At 46.2% G+C, this 20,328-nt stretch overlaps 1 protein-coding gene across 1 annotated transcript in view; it reads left to right on the top strand.

Annotated features, from left to right (window-relative positions):
• Positions 1-20,328, top strand: part of LOC311119036 (WD repeat domain phosphoinositide-interacting protein 2) — a 44,910-nt gene that overhangs the window by 21,638 nt on the left and 2,944 nt on the right. Inside the window, exons 4-11 of the mRNA XM_084193792.1 lie at positions 5,809-5,905; positions 10,274-10,371; positions 10,476-10,568; positions 11,573-11,643; positions 12,147-12,254; positions 12,688-12,766; positions 13,488-13,573; positions 18,617-18,724. Of these exons, the coding sequence (XP_084049918.1) occupies positions 5,809-5,905; positions 10,274-10,371; positions 10,476-10,568; positions 11,573-11,643; positions 12,147-12,254; positions 12,688-12,766; positions 13,488-13,573; positions 18,617-18,724 (740 nt within the window). The remainder of the gene's footprint in view (positions 1-5,808; positions 5,906-10,273; positions 10,372-10,475; positions 10,569-11,572; positions 11,644-12,146; positions 12,255-12,687; positions 12,767-13,487; positions 13,574-18,616; positions 18,725-20,328) is intronic.

Below are 20,328 nucleotides of genomic sequence, written 5' to 3'. Positions count from 1 at the left end.
TGGATCTGTGTTTCAGAGGCTGATAGTATGTCTTGTTTCAGAGGCTGATAGTATGTCTGGATCTGTGTTTCAGAGGCTGATAGTATGTCTTGTTTCAGAGGCTGATAGTATGTCTTGTTTCAGAGGCTGATAGTATGTCTGGATCTGTGTTTCAGAGGCTGATAGTGTGTCTTGTTTCAGAGGCTGATAGTGTGTCTTGTTTCAGAGGCTGATAGTATGTCTGGATCTGTGTTTCAGAGGCTGATATTATGTCGTGTTTCAGAGGCTGATAGTATGTCTTGTTTCAGAGGCTGATAGTATGTCTTGTTTCAGAGGCTGATAGTATGTCTTGTTTCAGAGGCTGATAGTGTGTCTTGTTTCAGAGGCTGATAGTATGTCTTGTTTCAGAGGCTGATAGTGTGTCATGTTTCAGAGGCTGATAGTATGTCTGGATCTGTGTTTCAGAGGCTGATAGTGTGTCTTGTTTCAGAGGCTGATAGTGTGTCTTGTTTCAGAGGCTGATAGTGTGTCTTGTTTCAGAGGCTGATAGTGTGTCTTGTTTCAGAGGCTGATAGTGTGTCTTGTTTCTGAGGCTGATAGTGTGTCTGGATCTGTGTTTCAGAGGCTGATAGTATGTCTTGTTTCAGAGGCTGATAGTATGTCTGGATCTGTGTTTCAGAGGCTGATAGTATGTCTTGTTTCAGAGGCTGATAGTTTGTCTTGTTTCAGAGGCTGATAGTTTGTCTTGTTTCAGAGGCTGATAGTATGTCTTGTTTCGGAGGCTGATAGTGTGTCTTGTTTCAGAGGCTGATAGTATGTCTTGTTTCAGAGGCTGATAGTATGTCTGGATCTGTGTTTCAGAGGCTGATAGTGTGTCTTGTTTCAGAGGCTGATAGTGTGTCTTGTTTCAGAGGCTGATAGTGTGTCTTGTTTCAGAGGCTGATGGTATGTCTGGATCTGTGTTTCAGAGGCTGATAGTATGTCTTGTTTCAGAGGCTGATAGTATGTCTGGATCTGTGTTTCAGAGGCTGATAGTATGTCTTGTTTCAGAGGCTGATAGTATGTCTGGATCTGTGTTTCAGAGGCTGATAGTATGTCTGGATCTGTGTTTCAGAGGCTGATAGTATGTCTTGTTTCAGAGGCTGATAGTATGTCTGGATCTGTGTTTCAGAGGCTGATAGTGTGTCTGGATCTGTGTTTCAGAGGCTGATAGTATGTCTTGTTTCAGAGGCTGATAGTATGTCTGGATCTGTGTTTCAGAGGCTGATAGTATGTCTTGTTTCAGAGACTGATAGTATGTCTTGTTTCAGAGGCTGATAGTATGTCTGGATCTGTGTTTCAGAGGCTGATAGTGTGTCTTGTTTCAGAGGCTGATAGTATGTCTTGTTTCAGAGGCTGATAGTATGTCTTGTTTCAGAGGCTGATAGTTTGTCTTGTTTCAGAGGCTGATAGTTTGTCTTGTTTCAGAGGCTGATAGTATGTCTTGTTTCGGAGGCTGATAGTATGTCTTGTTTCAGAGGCTGATAGTATGTCTTGTTTCAGAGGCTGATAGTATGTCTGGATCTGTGTTTCAGAGGCTGATAGTATGTCTTGTTTCAGAGGCTGATAGTATGTCTGGATCTGTGTTTCAGAGGCTGATAGTATGTCTTGTTTCAGAGGCTGATAGTATGTCTTGTTTCAGAGGCTGATAGTATGTCTGGATCTGTGTTTCAGAGGCTGATAGTGTGTCTTGTTTCAGAGGCTGATAGTGTGTCTTGTTTCAGAGGCTGATAGTATGTCTGGATCTGTGTTTCAGAGGCTGATATTATGTCGTGTTTCAGAGGCTGATAGTATGTCTTGTTTCAGAGGCTGATAGTATGTCTTGTTTCAGAGGCTGATAGTATGTCTTGTTTCAGAGGCTGATAGTGTGTCTTGTTTCAGAGGCTGATAGTATGTCTTGTTTCAGAGGCTGATAGTGTGTCATGTTTCAGAGGCTGATAGTATGTCTGGATCTGTGTTTCAGAGGCTGATAGTGTGTCTTGTTTCAGAGGCTGATAGTGTGTCTTGTTTCAGAGGCTGATAGTGTGTCTTGTTTCAGAGGCTGATAGTGTGTCTTGTTTCAGAGGCTGATAGTGTGTCTTGTTTCTGAGGCTGATAGTGTGTCTGGATCTGTGTTTCAGAGGCTGATAGTATGTCTTGTTTCAGAGGCTGATAGTATGTCTGGATCTGTGTTTCAGAGGCTGATAGTATGTCTTGTTTCAGAGGCTGATAGTTTGTCTTGTTTCAGAGGCTGATAGTTTGTCTTGTTTCAGAGGCTGATAGTATGTCTTGTTTCGGAGGCTGATAGTGTGTCTTGTTTCAGAGGCTGATAGTATGTCTTGTTTCAGAGGCTGATAGTATGTCTGGATCTGTGTTTCAGAGGCTGATAGTGTGTCTTGTTTCAGAGGCTGATAGTGTGTCTTGTTTCAGAGGCTGATAGTGTGTCTTGTTTCAGAGGCTGATAGTATGTCTGGATCTGTGTTTCAGAGGCTGATAGAATGTCTTGTTTCAGAGGCTGATAGTATGTCTGGATCTGTGTTTCAGAGGCTGATAGTGTGTCTTGTTTCAGAGGCTGATAGTGTGTCTTGTTTCAGAGGCTGATAGTGTGTCTTGTTTCAGAGGCTGATAGTGTGTCTTGTTTCAGAGGCTGATAGTGTGTCTTGTTTCAGAGGCTGATAGTGTGTCTGGATCTGTGTTTCAGAGGCTGATAGTATGTCTTGTTTCAGAGGCTGATAGTATGTCTTGTTTCAGAGGCTGATAGTATGTCTGGATCTGTGTTTCAGAGGCTGATAGTATGTCTGGATCTGTGTTTCAGAGGCTGATAGTGTGTCTTGTTTCAGAGGCTGATAGTGTGTCTTGTTTCAGAGGCTGATAGTGTGTCTTGTTTCAGAGGCTGATAGTATGTCTTGTTTCAGAGGCTGATAGTATGTCTGGATCTGTGTTTCAGAGGCTGATAGTATGTCTGGATCTGTGTTTCAGAGGCTGATAGTGTGTCTTGTTTCAGAGGCTGATAGTGTGTCTTGTTTCAGAGGCTGATAGTATGTCTGGATCTGTGTTTCAGAGGCTGATAGTATGTCTGGATCTGTGTTTCAGAGGCTTATAGTGTGTCTTGTTTCAGAGGCTGATAGTGTGTCTTGTTTCAGAGGCTGATAGTGTGTCTTGTTTCAGAGGCTGATAGTGTGTCTGGATCTGTGTTTCAGAGGCTGATAGTATGTCTTGTTTCAGAGGCTGATAGTATGTCTTGTTTCAGAGGCTGATAGTATGTCTGGATCTGTGTTTCAGAGGCTGATAGTATGTCTGGATCTGTGTTTCAGAGGCTGATAGTGTGTCTTGTTTCAGAGGCTGATAGTGTGTCTTGTTTCAGAGGCTGATAGTGTGTCTTGTTTCAGAGGCTGATAGTATGTCTTGTTTCAGAGGCTGATAGTATGTCTGGATCTGTGTTTCAGAGGCTGATAGTATGTCTGGATCTGTGTTTCAGAGGCTGATAGTATGTCTGGATCTGTGTTTCAGAGGCTGATAGTGTGTCTTGTTTCAGAGGCTGATAGTGTGTCTTGTTTCAGAGGCTGATAGTGTGTCTTGTTTCAGAGGCTGATAGTGTGTCTTGTTTCAGAGGCTGATAGTGTGTCTTGTTTCAGAGGCTGATAGTATGTCTGGATCTGTGTTTCAGAGGCTGATAGTATGTCTTGTTTCAGAGGCTGATAGTATGTCTGGATCTGTGTTTCAGATGCTGATAGTATGTCTGGATCTGTGTTTCAGAGGCTGATGGTGTGTCTTGTTTCAGAGGCTGATAGTGTGTCTTGTTTCAGAGGCTGATAGTGTGTCTTGTTTCAGAGGCTGATAGTGTGTCTTGTTTCAGAGGCTGATAGTGTGTCTTGTTTCAGAGGCTGATAGTTTGTCTTGTTTCAGAGGCTGATAGTATGTCTGGATCTGTGTTTCAGAGGCTGATGGCATGTCTTGTTTCAGAGGCTGATAGTATGTCTTGTTTCAGAGGCTGATAGTATGTCTTGTTTCAGAGGCTGATAGTATGTCTTGTTTCAGAGGCTGATAGTATGTCTGGATCTGTGTTTCAGAGGCTGATAGTATGTCTTGTTTCAGAGGCTGATAGTATGTCTTGTTTCAGAGGCTGATAGTATGTCTTGTTTCAGAGGCTGATAGTATGTCTTGTTTCAGAGGCTGATAGTATGTCTTGTTTCAGAGGCTGATAGTATGTCTTGTTTCAGAGGCTGATAGTATGTCTTGTTTCAGAGGCTGATAGTATGTCTTGTTTCAGAGGCTGATAGTGTGTCATGTTTCAGAGGCTGATAGTATGTCTGGATCTGTGTTTCAGAGGCTGATAGTGTGTCTTGTTTCAGAGGCTGATAGTGTGTCTTGTTTCAGAGGCTGATAGTGTGTCTTGTTTCAGAGGCTGATAGTATGTCTTGTTTCAGAGACTGATAGTATGTCTTGTTTCAGAGACTGATAGTATGTCTTGTTTCAGAGGCTGATAGTGTGTCTTGTTTCAGAGGCTGATAGTGTGTCTTGTTTCAGAGGCTGATAGTGTGTCTTGTTTCAGAGGCTGATAGTGTGTCTGGATCTGTGTTTCAGAGGCTGATAGTATGTCTTGTTTCAGAGGCTGATAGTATGTCTTGTTTCAGAGGCTGATAGTATGTCTGGATCTGTGTTTCAGAGGCTGATAGTATGTCTTGATCTGTGTTTCAGAGGCTGATAGTGTGTCTTGTTTCAGAGGCTGATGGTGTGTCTTGTTTCAGAGGCTGATAGTGTGTCTTGTTTCAGAGGCTGATAGTGTGTCTTGTTTCAGAGGCTGATAGTATGTCTGGATCTGTGTTTCAGAGGCTGATAGTATGTCTTGTTTCAGAGGCTGATAGTATGTCTTGTTTCAGAGGCTGATAGTATGTCTGGATCTGTGTTTCAGATGCTGATAGTATGTCTGGATCTGTGTTTCAGAGGCTGATAGTGTGTCTTGTTTCAGAGGCTGATAGTGTGTCTTGTTTCAGAGGCTGATAGTGTGTCTTGTTTCAGAGGCTGATAGTATGTCTGGATCTGTGTTTCAGAGGCTGATAGCATGTCTTGTTTCAGATGCTGATAGTATGTCTTGTTTCAGAGGCTGATAGTATGTCTTGTTTCAGAGGCTGATAGTATGTCTTGTTTCAGAGACTGATAGTATGTCTGGATCTGTGTTTCAGAGGCTGATAGTATGTCTGGATCTGTGTTTCAGAGGCTGATAGTATGTCTTGTTTCAGAGGCTGATAGTATGTCTTGTTTCAGAGGCTGATAGTATGTCTTGTTTCAGAGGCTGATAGTGTGTCTTGTTTCAGAGGCTGATAGTATGTCTGGATCTGTGTTTCAGAGGCTGATAGTGTGTCTTGTGTCAGAGGCTGATAGTATGTCTTGTTTCAGAGGCTGATAGTATGTCTTGTTTCAGAGGCTGATAGTATGTCTGGATCTGTGTTTCAGAGGCTGATAGTGTGTCTTGTGTCAGAGGCTGATAGTATGTCTTGTTTCAGAGGCTGATAGTATGTCTTGTTTCAGAGGCTGATAGTATGTCTTGTTTCAGAGGCTGATAGTGTGTCTTGTTTCAGAGGCTGATAGTATGTCTTGTTTCAGAGGCTGATAGTATGTCTTGTTTCAGAGGCTGATAGTGTGTCTTGTTTCAGAGGCTGATAGTGTGTCTTGTTTCAGAGGCTGATAGTATGTCTTGTTTCAGAGGCTGATAGTGTGTCTTGTTTCAGAGGCTGATAGTATGTCTGGATCTGTGTTTCAGAGGCTGATAGTATGTCTTGTTTCAGAGGCTGATAGTGTGTCTTGTTTCAGAGGCTGATAGTATGTCTGGAGGAGTCTCTTTACGTCCACAACATCAGAGACATGAAGGTCCTGCACACCATCAGAGAGACGCCTCCCAACCCCTCAGGTAAGAACTGGGATCATTTATTTGGCACGTCTTCCATAGTTCACTTATAGCTAGTTATGATATTTAGCTGGCAAACATTAGTAGTGAATTTCAAGCATAAGTTGATCACCTCTTGTGCTGCACAACAGTGGAACGTCACGTCACGAAGCTTCCGCTTGATCCCTGTGCTCTTAGTAAACAACCACACCATGTGACTGGCCCAATCAGCTGCTTTGGGATGTGACTGGCCCAATCAGCTGCCCTGGGATGTGACTGGCCCAATCAGCTGCTTTGGGATGTGACTGGCCCAATCAGCTGCTTTGGGATGTGACTGTCCCAATCAGCTGCTTTGGGATGTGACTGGCTCAATCAGCTGCTTTGGGATGTGACTGGCTCAATCAGCTGCTTTGGGGTGTGACTTTCCCAATCAGCTGCTTTGGGATGTGACTGGCTCAATCAGCTGCTTTGGGATGTGACTTTCCCAATCAGCTGCTTTGGGATGTGACTGGCTCAATCAGCTGCTTTGGGATGTGACTGGCTCAATCAGTACATGGACATCGATTATATCGTAGTCCATGTGGGTTTTAATGACATTATGAAGGGCAGCTCTGAACAGTTGAACCTGGATTTTAAAGAGCTGATTGACTCTCTGCTAGACACTAATAAAAAGACCCATCATATCTGGCCCTGTGCCCTCTCTGAATCATGGCATCATATCTGGCCCTGTGCCCTCTCTGAATCATGGCATCATATCTGGCCCTGTGCCCTCTCTGAATCATGGCATCATATCTGGCCCTGTGCCCTCTCTGAATCATGGCATCATATCTGGCCCTGTGCCCTCTCTGAATCATGGCATCATATCTGGCCCTGCGCCCTCTCTGAATCATGGCATCATATCTGGCCCTGCGCCCTCTCTGAATCATGGCATTGAACGCTTTAGCAGGATTCTCTCTCTTCACAACTGGCTATGTGATTGTTGCAGCTCAATGGGTGTAACTTTTGTTGACAATTTCAATACCTTTTGGAAACAAACCACGTTTTATAAGGAGGATGGGATCCACCCAAATAATGTGGGTTCCTGGATCCTTTCACAGCATTATAAGGCTGCCTTGAGACAATGACTTATCAATGACCCCAGCTCAGTTAATCCCTACCATTGTGCCACTGAGTCATCATAATTCTTTAGCAAATACCAGGGGCATTGGTAGACACAATGTAAGTAACCTAATTTCTGTCCCTCTTACTGCCCGGAATGCCTCTGCTGATCCTACAACTATTGTATGCAGCAATCATGTGTCTATGAACCAGAGTAATGCTGTTAGCACTGAGGCGGTGTGCCCTAGTAGGAAGTCCACTGTGTGCAGCTCACCCTGCACTAACATAAATAACATGAGAATATCTACTTCTGCTAAGCTTCCCAGTAAAGCAATGAAAACAAGCAAGCATCCCAGAAAAGTGCTCAAAATAGCCCACGTTAACATATGTAGCTTAAGAAACAAGGTTCATGAAATTAATAACTTGCTAGTAACAGATGACATTCATATTTTGACTATTTCCGAGACTCACTTAGACAATAGCTTTTGATACAGTGGTAGCAATACAAGGTTAAAACATCTACAGAAAATACAGAAATACCAGTGGTGGAGGTGTTGCTGTTTATATTCAGAACCACATTCCTGTAAAGCTTAGAGAGGATCTCATGTTAAATACTGTTGAAGTAATATGGCTACAGGTTCACCTGCCTCACCTAAAGCCCATTCTGGTGGTAATATGGCTACAGGTTCATCTGCCTCACCTAAAGCCCATTCTGGTGGTAATATGGCTACAGGTTCATCTGCCTCACCTAAAGCCCATTCTGGTGGTAATATGGCTACAGGTTCACCTGCCTCACCTAAAGCCCATTCTGGTGGTAATATGGCTACAGGTTCACCTGCCTCACCTAAAGCCCATTCTGGTGGTAATATGGCTACAGGTTCATCTGCCTCACCTAAAGCCCATTCTGGTGGTAATATGGCTACAGGTTCATCTGCCTCACCTAAAGCCCATTCTGGTGGTAATATGGCTACAGGTTCACCTGCCTCACCTAAAACCAATTCTTTACTAATGTCATGCCACGCCACTGGCTTTGAGTAAAGCCAGTGTGTCTATGTATGCGGATGACTCAACTCTATACACGTCAGCTACCACAGCGACTGAAATGACTGCAACACTTAACAAAGAGCTGCAGTTAGTTTCAGAATGGGTGGCAAGGAATAAGTTAGTCCTAAATATTTCAAAAACTAAAAGCATTGTATTTGGGACAAATCATTCACTAAACCCTAAACCTCAACTAAATCTTGTAATATATAATGTGGAAATTGAGCAAATAGTCTGGGTAGCCATTTGATTAGATGTTCAGGAGTCTTATGGCTTGGGGGTAGAAGCTGTTTACAAGCCTCTTGGTCCTAGACTTGGCGCTCCGGTACCGCTTGCCGTGTGGTAGCAGAGAGAACAGTCTATGACTAGGGTGGCAGGAGTCTTTGACACCGCCTGGTATAGAGGTCCTGAATGGCAGAAAGCTTGGCCCCAGTGATGTACTGGGTCGTATGCCCTACCCTCTGTAGTGCCTTGCGGTTGGAGGCCGAGCAGTTGCCATACCAGGCAGTGATGCAACCAGTCAGGATGCTCTCGATGGTGCAGCTGTAGAATCTTTTCAGTCTCCTTAGGGGGACTTGCACGCAGCTCAGACACCCATGCATACCCCACAAGACATGCCACCAGAGGTCTCTTCACAGTCCCCAAGTCCCAGAACAGACTATGGGAGGCGCACAGTACTACATAGAGCCATGACTACATGGAACTCTATTCCACATCAGGTAACTGATGCAAGCAGTAGAATCAGATTTAAAAAACAGATAAAAATACACCTTATGGAACAGCGGGGACTGTGAAGAGAGACACACAGGTAGAGACACATGCATACACACACACAATAACATACGCACTATACACACACGTACACATGGATTTTGTACTGTATATATGTGGTAGTGGAGTAGGGGCCTGAGGGCACACAGTGTGTTGTGAAATCTGTTATGAATGTATTGGAATGTTTTTAAAGTTGTATAACTGCCTTAATTTTGCTGCACCCCAGGAAGAGTAGCTGCTGCCTTGTGTATCCAAGATGGCGTAGCAGTGCCTTGGAAGCAGCTAATGGGGATCCATAATAAATGCAAATATTAGCCTAGTGCACAATTGACTGCAGGTCAATTTATGTAAAAATAAAATATTCAAGCTAAAAACAGTTTCAACAATATTGAAAATCATACTGTGGGTATTTTACCAACCTCTCAGGTAAGAACCTAACTTAACCTATGCCTAAATCTAACCTCTCAGGTAAAAACTTAACCTATGTGTCACTGAGACTCTCCGCACTGCTAAAGCTAACCCAACCCCTCAGGTAAAAACCTACACTATATATACAAAACTATGTGGACACCCATTCAAATTAGTGGATTCGGCTATTTCAGCCACACCCCTTGCTGACAGGTGTATCAAATCGAGCACACAGCCATGCAATCTCCATAGACAAACATTTGCAGTAAAATGGCCTTACTAAAGAGCTCAGTGACTTTCAACAAGCTCACAGAACAGGACCGCTGAATCGTGTAGCTTGTAAAAATTGTCTGTCCTTGGTTGCAACACTCACTACCCAGTTCCAAACTGCCTCTGGAAGCAACGTCAGCACAAGAACTGTTCGTCACAAGCCTAAGATCATCATGCGCAATGCCGAGCGTCGGCTGGAGTGGTGTAAAGTTCGCCGTCATTGGACTCTGGAGCAGTGGAAACGCGTTCTCTGGAGTGATGAATCACGCTTCACCATCAGGCAGTCCGACGGATGAATCTGGGTTTGGCGGCTGCCAGGAGAACGCTACCTGCCACAATGCATAGTGCCAACTGTAAAGTTTGGTGGAGGAGGAATAATGGTCTGGGGCTGTTTTTCATGGTTCGGGATAGGCCCATTTAATTCCAGTGAAGGGAAATCTTAACGCTACAGCATACAATGACATTCTAGACGATTCTGTGCTTCCAACTTTGTGGCAACAAAGCGAGGTCCGTACAGAAATGGTTTGTCGAGATCGGGGCGTGGAAGAACTTGACTGGCCTGCACAGAGCCCTGACCTCAACCCCCATCGAACACCTTTTGGGATGAATTGGAACGCCAAAACCTCGAGCCAGGCCTAATCGCCCAACATCAGCGCCCCGACCTCACTAAACCGCCCTCGTGTCTGAATGGAAGCAACTCCCCCCCTCAGCAACGTTCCGACATCTAGTGGAACCGGAACCTTTTTTATTGTATTCAGTTGTTGTTTTTGTAATAAAGTGTGTCTGTGTGTGTTCTCTCCCCAGGGTTGTGTGCACTCTCCATCAGTAATGACAACTGTTACCTGGCCTACCCCGGCAGCGCTACCATCGGAGAGGTCCAGGTGTTCGACACGGTGAACCTGGTACGACTCACACCCACCCCCCCCCCATTCAACACGGCTAACTCTGCTACACACTGAGGTGTGGCTGTTTCAGTCTCACTGTGTGTTTTTAACTGTGTCTCCAGAGGGCCGCCAACATGATCCCAGCCCATGACAGTCCGTTAGCAGCTCTGGTGTTTGATGCTAGCGGAACCAAACTGGCCACAGCCTCGGAGAAGGTGGGACACATTTTAAACTGTTACGCTGAGCTACTGAGGTGGTGTCAGCCGGTCCCATTGCCCTCGGCCCCGACCACTAACCCTGACCCTTACCATAGATATACTATTCTCTATCCATCTCTATGGCCTTGACCCTTAACCCTGACCCTTACCATAGAGATACTATTCTCTATCCATCTCTATGGCCCCGACCACTAACCCTGACCCTTACCATAGAGATACTATTCTCTATCCATCTCTATGGCCTTGACCCTTAACCCTGACCCTTACCATAGAGATACTATTCTCTATCCATCTCTATGGCCTTGACCCTTAACCCTGACCCTTACCATAGAGATACTATTCTCTATCCATCTCTATGGCCTTGACCCTTAACCCTGACCCTTACCATAGAGATACTATTCTCTATCCATCTCTATGGCCTTGACCCTTAACCCTGACCCTTACCATAGAGATACTATTCTCTATCCATCTCTATGGCCCCGACCACTAACCCTGACCCTTACCATAGAGATACTATTCTCTATCCATCTCTATGGCCCCGACCACTAACCCTGACCCTTACCATAGAGATACTATTCTCTATCCATCTCTATGGCCTTGACCCTTAACCCTGACCCTTACCATAGAGATACTATTCTCTATCCATCTCTATGGCCCCGACCACTAACCCTGACCCTTACCATAGAGATACTATTCTCTATCCATCTCTATGGCCCCGACCACTAACCCTGACCCTTACCATAGAGATACTATTCTCTATCCATCTCTATGGCCCCGACCACTAACCCTGACCCTTACCATAGAGATACTATTCTCTATCCATCTCTATGGCCTTGACCCTTAACCCTGACCCTTACCATAGAGATACTATTCTCTATACATCTCTATGGCCTTGACCCTTAACCCTGACCCTTCCATGGTAGCAGATCTGATGGATATTAACAGTGTAGTGGTGGACCGGCTGAAAGTGTGTGTGTAATGTAACCTGTGTGTTCTGATAGGGTACGGTGATTCGTGTGTTCTCCATCCCTGAGGGACAGAAACTGTTTGAGTTCCGTCGAGGAGTCAAAAGGTAAGACTCCTTCCTCTTCCTTCTTCTCCATCTTCATCTTCTCCTCTGCCTTCTTCTCCTTCTTCTTCTCCTTCTCCTTCTCCTCCTTCTTCTTCTTCTCCTTCTTGTCCTCCTTCTCCTCCTCCTTCTTCTTCTCCTCCTCCTCCTTCTCCTCCTCCTTCTCCTTCTTCTCCTTCTCCTTCTTCTTCTCCTTCTTGTCCTCCTTCTCCTCCTCCTTCTTCTTCTCCTCCTCCTCCTTCTCCTTCTTCTCCTTCTCCTTCTTCTTCTCCTTCTTGTCCTCCTTCTCCTCCTCCTTCTTCTTCTCCTCCTTCTCCTTCTCCTTCTCCTCCTCCTTCTCCTTCTTCTCCTTCTCCTTCTTCTCCTCCTTCTCCTCCTCCTCCTTCTCCTCCTTCTCCTCCTCCTCCTTCTCCTCCTCCTCCTCCTTCTCCTAGTAATATGTGTTTAATAGTATAGACTATATTGAATGATCTCCAGCTGAGTTGTGTGACTCTGTGTGTGTCCAGGTGTGTGTCGATCTGTTCCTTGGCCTTCAGTATGGAAGGTCTCTACCTGTCAGCATCCAGCAACACTGAGACGGTCCACATCTTCAAACTGGAGATTCAGAAAGAGAAGTAAGTACCCACCCTTCCTCATCCTCACCTTCCTCACCCTCACCTGTGTTACATTAGTTTCATTAGAGATCTTCTCCTGTATTTCAACATGGTGTCTCCTCACCCTCCCCTGTGTTACATTAGTTTCATTAGAGATCTTCTCCTGTATTTCAACATTGTGTCTCCTCACCCTCACCTGTGTTACATTAGTTTCATTAGATATCTTCTCCTGTATTTCAACATTGTGTCTCCTCACCCTCACCTGTGTTGCATTAGTTTCATTAGAGATCTTCTCCTGTATTTCAACATTGTGTCTCCTCACCCTCACCTGTGTTGCATTAGTTTCATTAGAGATCTTCTCCTGTATTTCAACATGGCGTCTCCTCACCCTCCCCTGTGTTGCATTAGTTTCATTAGAGATCTTCTCCTGTATTTCAACATGGTGTGTGTCTAGGCCAGCGGAGGAGCCGACTACATGGGGGGGTTACTTTGGGAAGGTGCTGATGGCATCCACCACCTACCTGCCCTCTCAGGTGAGTGGGACTTCCTGTGTGTGTGTGTGTGTGTGTGTGTGTGTGTGTTGTCTGATCACGTCTCCTCTGTGTGTGTGTGTGCGTGTGTGTGTGTTGTCTGATCACGTCTCCTCTGTGTGTGTGTGTGTGTGTGTGTGTGTGTTGTCTGATCATGTCTCCTCTGTGTGTGTGTGTGTGTGTTGTCTGATCATGTCTCCTCTGTGTGTGTGTGTGTGTGTATGTGTTGTCTGATCATGTCTCCTCTCTGTGTGTGTGTGTGTGTGTGTGTGTGTGTTGTCTGATCATGTCTCCTCTGTGTGTGTGTGTGTGTGTTGTCTGATCATGTCTCCTCTGTGTGTGTGTGTGTGTGTGTTGTCTGATCACGTCTCCTCTGTGTGTGTGTGTGTGTGTGTGTGTTGTCTGATCATGTCTCCTCTGTGTGCGTGTGTGTGTGTGTGTGTGTTGTCTGATCACATCTCCTCTGTGTGTGTGTGTGTGTTGTCTGATCATGTCTCCTCTGTGTGCGTGTGTGTGTGTGTGTTGTCTGATCACGTCTCCTCTGTGTGTGTGTGTATGTGTGTGTGTGTTGTCTGATCACGTCTCCTCTGTGTGTGTGTGTGTGTGTGTGTGTGTGTGTTGTCTGATCATGTCTCCTCTGTGTGTGTGTGTGTGTGTGTTGTCTGATCACGTCTCCTCTGTGTGTGTGTGTGTTGTCTGATCACGTCTCCTCTGTGTGTGTCAGGTGACAGAGATGTTCACTCAGGGACGAGCCTTCGCCACCGTACGACTGCCCTTCTCTGGACACAAGAACATCTGCGCTCTGGCCCTGTAAGAACACACACACACACACACACACACACACACTGGAAAAGTCTAGAGCCCCAATGGAAGAGTCAGTCTAGAGCCCTAATGGAAGAGTCCGTCTAGAGCCCTGATGGAAGAGTCAGTCTAGAGCCCTAATGGAAGAGTCAGTCTAGAGCCCTAATGGAAGAGTCAGTCTAGAGCCCTAATGGAAGAGTCAGTCTAGAGCCCTAATGGAAGAGTCAGTCTAGAGCCCTGATGGAAGAGTCAGTCTAGAGCCCTGATGGAAGAGTCAGTCTAGAGCCCTGATGGAAGAGTCAGTCTAGAGCCCTAATGGAAGAGTCAGTCTAGAGCCCTAATGGAAGAGTCAGTCTAGAGCCCTAATGGAAGAGTCAGTCTAGAGCCCTGATGGAAGAGTCAATCTAGAGCCCTGATGGAAGAGTCAGTCTAGAGCCCTGATGGAAGAGTCAGTCTAGAGCCCTAATGGAAGAGTCAGTCTAGAGCCCTAATGGAAGAGTCAGTCTAGAGCCCTGATGGAAGAGTCAGTCTAGAGCCGTAATGGAAGAGTCAGTCTAGAGCCGTAATGGAAGAGTCAGTCTAGAGCCCTAATGGAAGAGTCAGTCTAGAGCCCTGATGGAAGAGTCAGTCTAGAGCCCTGATGGAAGAGTCCGTCTAGAGCCCTGATGGAAGAGTCCGTCTAGAGCCCTAATGGAAGAGTCAGTCTAGAGCCCTAATGGAAGAGTCAGTCTAGAGCCCTAATGGAAGAGTCAGTCTAGAGCCCTAATGGAAGAGTCAGTCTAGAGCCCTGATGGAAGAGTCAGTCTAGAGCCCTGATGGAAGAGTCCGTCTAGAGCCCTGATGGAAGAGTCAGTCTAGAGCCCTGATGGAAGAGTCAGTCTAGAGCCCTGATGGAAGAGTCAGTCTAGAGCCCTGATGGAAGAGTCAGTCTAGAGCCGTAATGGAAGAGTCAGTCTAGAGCCCTAATGGAAGAGTCAGTCTAGAGCCCTAATGGAAGAGTCAGTCTAGAGCCCTGATGGAAGAGTCCGTCTAGAGCCCTGATGGAAGAGTCCGTCTAGAGCCCTAATGGAAGAGTCAGTCTAGAGCCCTAATGGAAGAGTCAGTCTAGAGCCCTGATGGAAGAGTCAGTCTAGAGCCCTGATGGAAGAGTCAGTCTAGAGCCCTAATGGAAGAGTCAGTCTAGAGCCCTGATGGAAGAGTCAGTCTAGAGCCCTGATGGAAGAGTCAGTCTAGAGCCCTAATGGAAAAGACAGTTTAGAGCCCTAATGGAAGAGTCAGTCTAGAGCCCTGATGGAAGAGTCAGTCTAGAGCCCTAATGGAAGAGTCAGTCTAGAGCCCTGATGGAAGAGTCCGTCTAGAGCCCTGATGGAAGAGTCCGTCTAGAGCCCTGATGGAAGAGTCAGTCTAGAGCCCTAATGGAAGAGTCAGTCTAGAGCCCTGATGGAAGAGTCAGTCTAGAGCCCTGATGGAAGAGTCAGTCTAGAGCCCTGATGGAAGAGTCAGTCTAGAGCCCTGATGGAAGAGTCAGTCTAGAGCCCTGATGGAAGAGTCAGTCTAGAGCCCTGATGGAAGAGTCAGTCTAGAGCCCTAATGGAAGAGTCAGTCTAGAGCCCTAATGGAAAAGACAGTTTAGAGCCGTAATGGAAGAGTCAGTCTAGAGCCCTGATGGAAGAGTCAGTCTAGAGCCCTGATGGAAGAGTCAGTCTAGAGCCCTGATGGAAGAGTCAGTCTAGAGCACTGATGGAAGAGTCCGTCTAGAGCCCTGATGGAAGAGTAGTCTAGAGCCCTGATGGAAGAGTCAGTCTAGAGCCGTAATGGAAGAGTCAGTCTAGAGCCCTAATGGAAGAGTCAGTCTAGAGCCCTGATGGAAGAGTCCGTCTAGAGCCCTGATGGAAGAGTCAGTCTAGAGCCCTGATGGAAGAGTCAGTCTAGAGCCCTGATGGAAGAGTCAGTCTAGAGCCCTGATGGAAGAGTCAGTCTAGAGCCCTGATGGAAGAGTCAGTCTAGAGCCCTGATGGAAGAGTCAGTCTAGAGCCCTAATGGAAGAGTCAGTCTAGAGCCCTGATGGAAGAGTCAGTCTAGAGCCCTGATGGAAGAGTCAGTCTAGAGCCCTAATGGAAGAGTCAGTCTAGAGCCCTAATGGAAAAGACAGTTTAGAGCCGTAATGGAAGAGTCAGTCTAGAGCCCTGATGGAAGAGTCAGTCTAGAGCCCTGATGGAAGAGTCAGTCTAGAGCCCTAATGGAAGAGTCAGTCTAGAGCCCTAATGGAAGAGTCAGTCTAGAGCCCTAATGGAAGAGTCAGTCTAGAGCCCTAATGGAAGAGTCAGTCTAGAGCCCTAATGGAAGAGTCAGTCTAGAGCCCTGATGGAAGAGTCAGTCTAGAGCCCTGATGGAAGAGTCAGTCTAGAGCCCTGATGGAAGAGTCAGTCTAGAGCCCTGATGGAAGAGTCAGTCTAGAGCCCTGATGGAAGAGTCAGTCTAGAGCCCTAATGGAAAAGACAGTTTAGAGCCGTAATGGAAGAGTCAGTCTAGAGCCCTGATGGAAGAGTCAGTCTAGAGCCCTGATGGAAGAGTCAGTCTAGAGCCCTAATGGAAGAGTCAGTCTAGAGCCCTAATGGAAGAGTCAGTCTAGAGCCCTAATGGAAGAGTCAGTCTAGAGCCCTGATGGAAGAGTCAGTCTAGAGCCCTGATGGAAAAGTCTGTCTAGAGCCCTGATGGAAGAGTCAGTCTAGAGCCCTGATGGAAGAGTCAGTCTAGAGCCGTAATGGAAGAGTCAGTCTAGAGCCCTGATGGAAGAGTCAGTCTAGAGCCCTGATGGAAGAGTCAGTCTAGAGCCCTGATGGAAGAGTCAGTCTAGAGCCCTGATGGAAGAGTCAGTCTAGAGCCCTAATGGAAGAGTCAGTCTAGAGCCCTAATGGAAGGGTCAGTCTAGAGCCCTAATGGAAGGGTCAGTCTAGAGCCCTGATGGAAGAGTCAGTCTAGAGCCCTGATGGAAGAGTCTGTCTAGAGCCCTGATGGAAGAGTCAGTCTAGAGCTGTAATGAAAGAGTCAGTCTAGAGCCCTAATGGAAGAGTCAGTCTAGAGCCCTAATGGAAGAGTCAGTCTAGAGCCCTAATGGAAGAGTCAGTCTAGAGCCCTGATGGAAGAGTCAGTCTAGAGCCCTGATGGAAGAGTCAGTCTAGAGCCCTGATGGAAGAGTCAGTCTAGAGCCCTGATGGAAGAGTCAGTCTAGAGCCCTGATGGAAGAGTCAGTCTAGAGCCCTAATGGAAGGGTCAGTCTAGAGCCCTAATGGAAGAGTCAGTCTAGAGCCCTAATGGAAGAGTCAGTCTAGAGCCCTGATGGAAGAGTCAGTCTAGAGCCCTGATGGAAGAGTCAGTCTAGAGCCCTAATGGAAGAGTCAGTCTAGAGCCCTAATGGAAAAGACAGTTTAGAGCCGTAATGGAAGAGTCAGTCTAGAGCCCTGATGGAAGAGTCAGTCTAGAGCCCTGATGGAAGAGTCAGTCTAGAGCCCTGATGGAAGAGTCAGTCTAGAGCCCTAATGGAAGAGTCAGTCTAGAGCCCTAATGGAAGAGTCAGTCTAGAGCCCTAATGGAAGAGTCAGTCTAGAGCCCTAATGGAAGAGTCAGTCTAGAGCCCTGATGGAAGAGTCAGTCTAGAGCCGTAATGGAAGAGTCAGTCTAGAGCCCTGATGGAAGAGTCAGTCTAGAGCCCTGATGGAAGAGTCAGTCTAGAGCCCTGATGGAAGAGTCAGTCTAGAGCCCTGATGGAAGAGTCAGTCTAGAGCCCTGATGGAAGAGTCAGTCTAGAGCCCTAATGGAAAAGACAGTTTAGAACCGTAATGGAAGAGTCAGTCTAGAGCCCTGATGGAAGAGTCAGTCTAGAGCCCTGATGGAAGAGTCAGTCTAGAGCCCTAATGGAAGAGTCAGTCTAGAGCCCTAATGGAAGAGTCAGTCTAGAGCCCTAATGGAAGAGTCAGTCTAGAGCCCTGATGGAAAAGTCTGTCTAGAGCCCTGATGGAAGAGTCAGTCTAGAGCCCTGATGGAAGAGTCAGTCTAGAGCCCTGATGGAAGAGTCAGTCTAGAGCCGTAATGGAAGAGTCAGTCTAGAGCCCTGATGGAAGAGTCAGTCTAGAGCCCTGATGGAAGAGTCAGTCTAGAGCCCTGATGGAAGAGTCAGTCTAGAGCCCTAATGGAAGAGTCAGTCTAGAGCCCTAATGGAAGGGTCAGTCTAGAGCCCTAATGGAAGAGTCAGTCTAGAGCCCTGATGGAAGAGTCAGTCTAGAGCCCTAATGGAAGAGTCTGTCTAGAGCCCTGATGGAAGAGTCAGTCTAGAGCCGTAATGAAAGAGTCAGTCTAGAGCCCTAATGGAAGAGTCAGTCTAGAGCCCTAATGGAAGAGTCAGTCTAGAGCCCTAATGGAAGAGTCAGTCTAGAGCCCTGATGGAAGAGTCAGTCTAGAGCCCTGATGGAAGAGTCAGTCTAGAGCCCTGATGGAAGAGTCAGTCTAGAGCCCTGATGGAAGAGTCAGTCTAGAGCCCTGATGGAAGAGTCAGTCTAGAGCCCTGATGGAAGAGTCAGTCTAGAGCCCTAATGGAAGGGTCAGTCTAGAGCCCTAATGGAAGAGTCAGTCTAGAGCCCTAATGGAAGAGTCAGTCTAGAGCCCTGATGGAAGAGTCAGTCTAGAGCCCTGATGGAAGAGTCAGTCTAGAGCCCTGATGGAAGAGTCAGTCTAGAGCCCTGATGGAAGAGTCAGTCTAGAGCCCTAATGGAAGAGTCAGTCTAGAGCCCTAATGGAAGGGTCAGTCTAGAGCCCTTTTACATTTTAGTCATTTATCAGACGCTCTTATCCAGAGCGATTTACAGTTAGTGAGTGCATACATTTTCATACTGGCCCCCCGTGGGAAACGAACCAACAACCCTGCCGTTGCAAGCGCCATGCTCTACCCACTGAGCTGCAGGGGACCTGTACACACACACTGAAACGCACACACAGTCCGATGAGTCTGATTGAAGTTTGTGTGTTTTTTGTTTTTAACACTGTGTGTGTGTTTAGGATCCAGAAGATTCCTCGTCTCCTGGTCGCAGCAGCTGATGGATATCTGTACCTCTATAACCTGGATCCACAGGAGGGAGGAGAGTGCTCACTGATGAAACAACACAGGTAACACACTGACGAAACAACACAGGTAGCACACTGACGAAACAACACAGGTAGCTCACTGATGAAACAACACAGGTAGCTCACTGATGAAACAACACAGGTAACACACTGACGAAACAACACAGGTAGCACACTGATGAAACAACACAGGTAACACACTGATGAAACAACACGGGTAGCACACTGATGAAACAACACAGCTAGCACACTGATGAAACAACACAGGTAGCTCACTGATGAAACAACACAGGTAACACACTGACGAAACAACACAGGTAGCACACTGATGAAACAACACAGGTAACACACTGATGAAACAACACAGCTAGCACACTGATGAAACAACACAGGTAGCTCACTGATGAAACAACACAGGTAACACACTGAAACAACACAGGTAACACACTGATGAAACAACACAGGTAGCACACTGATGAAACAACACAGGTAACACACTGATGAAACAACACAGGTAACACACTAATGAAACAACACAGGTAACACACTGATGAAACAACACAGGTAGCACACTGATGAAACAACACAGGTAAGACACTGATGAAACAACACAGGTAACACACTGATGAAACAACACAGGTAGCACACTGATGAAACAACACAGGTAACACACTGATGAAACAACACAGGTAACACACTGATGAAACAACACAGGTAACACACTGATGAAACAACACAGGTAGCACACTGATTAAACAACACAGGTAACACACTGATGAAACAACACAGGTAGCACACTGATGAAACAACACAGGTAGCACACTGATGAAACAACACAGGTAGCACACTGATGAAACAACACAGGTAGCACACTGATGAAACAACACAGGTAACACACTGATGAAACAACACAGGTAACACACTGATGAAACAACACAGGTAGCACACTGATGAAACAACACAGGTAACACACTGATGAAACAACACAGGTAGCACACTGATGAAACAACACAGGTAACACACTGATGAAACAACACAGGTAGCACACTGATGAAACAACACAGGTAGCACACTGATGAAACAACACAGGTAGCACACTGATGAAACAACACAGGTAACACTGATGAAACAACACAGGTAACACACTGATGAAACAACACAGGTAGCACACTGATGAAACAACACAGGTAGCACACTGACGAAACAACACAGGTAGCACACTGACGAAACAACACAGGTAGCACACTGACGAAACAACACAGGTAGCACACTGACGAAACAACACAGGTAGCACACCGATGAAACCACAGGTAGCACACTGATGAAAACAACACAGGTAGCACACTGATGAAAGAACACAGGTAGCATACTGATGAAAACAACACAGGTAGCACACTGATGAAACAACACAGGTAGCACACTGATGAAACAACACAGGTAGCACACTGATGAAACAACACAGGTAGCACACACACACACACTGTAAGGAAGCTTTTGTTATCTGTATTGGTCCTGTTCTGTGTGGCTCAGTTGTTCGTGCATAGCGCTTAGCGATAGCAGGGTCTGTGGGATCGACTCCATATGTACTCACTGTAAGTAGCTTTGGATAAAAGCGTCTGTTAAACGGCAGTTTATTTAAATATCAT

Source organism: Coregonus lavaretus, assembly GCF_964263955.1.
Source record: "Coregonus lavaretus genome assembly, contig: HAP1_SCAFFOLD_2144, whole genome shotgun sequence".
Classification (NCBI taxonomy): Eukaryota; Metazoa; Chordata; class Actinopteri; order Salmoniformes; family Salmonidae; genus Coregonus; species Coregonus lavaretus.
The sequence above is the reverse complement of the archived record's forward strand: the minus strand, read 5'-3'. Positions and strand labels throughout refer to the sequence as shown.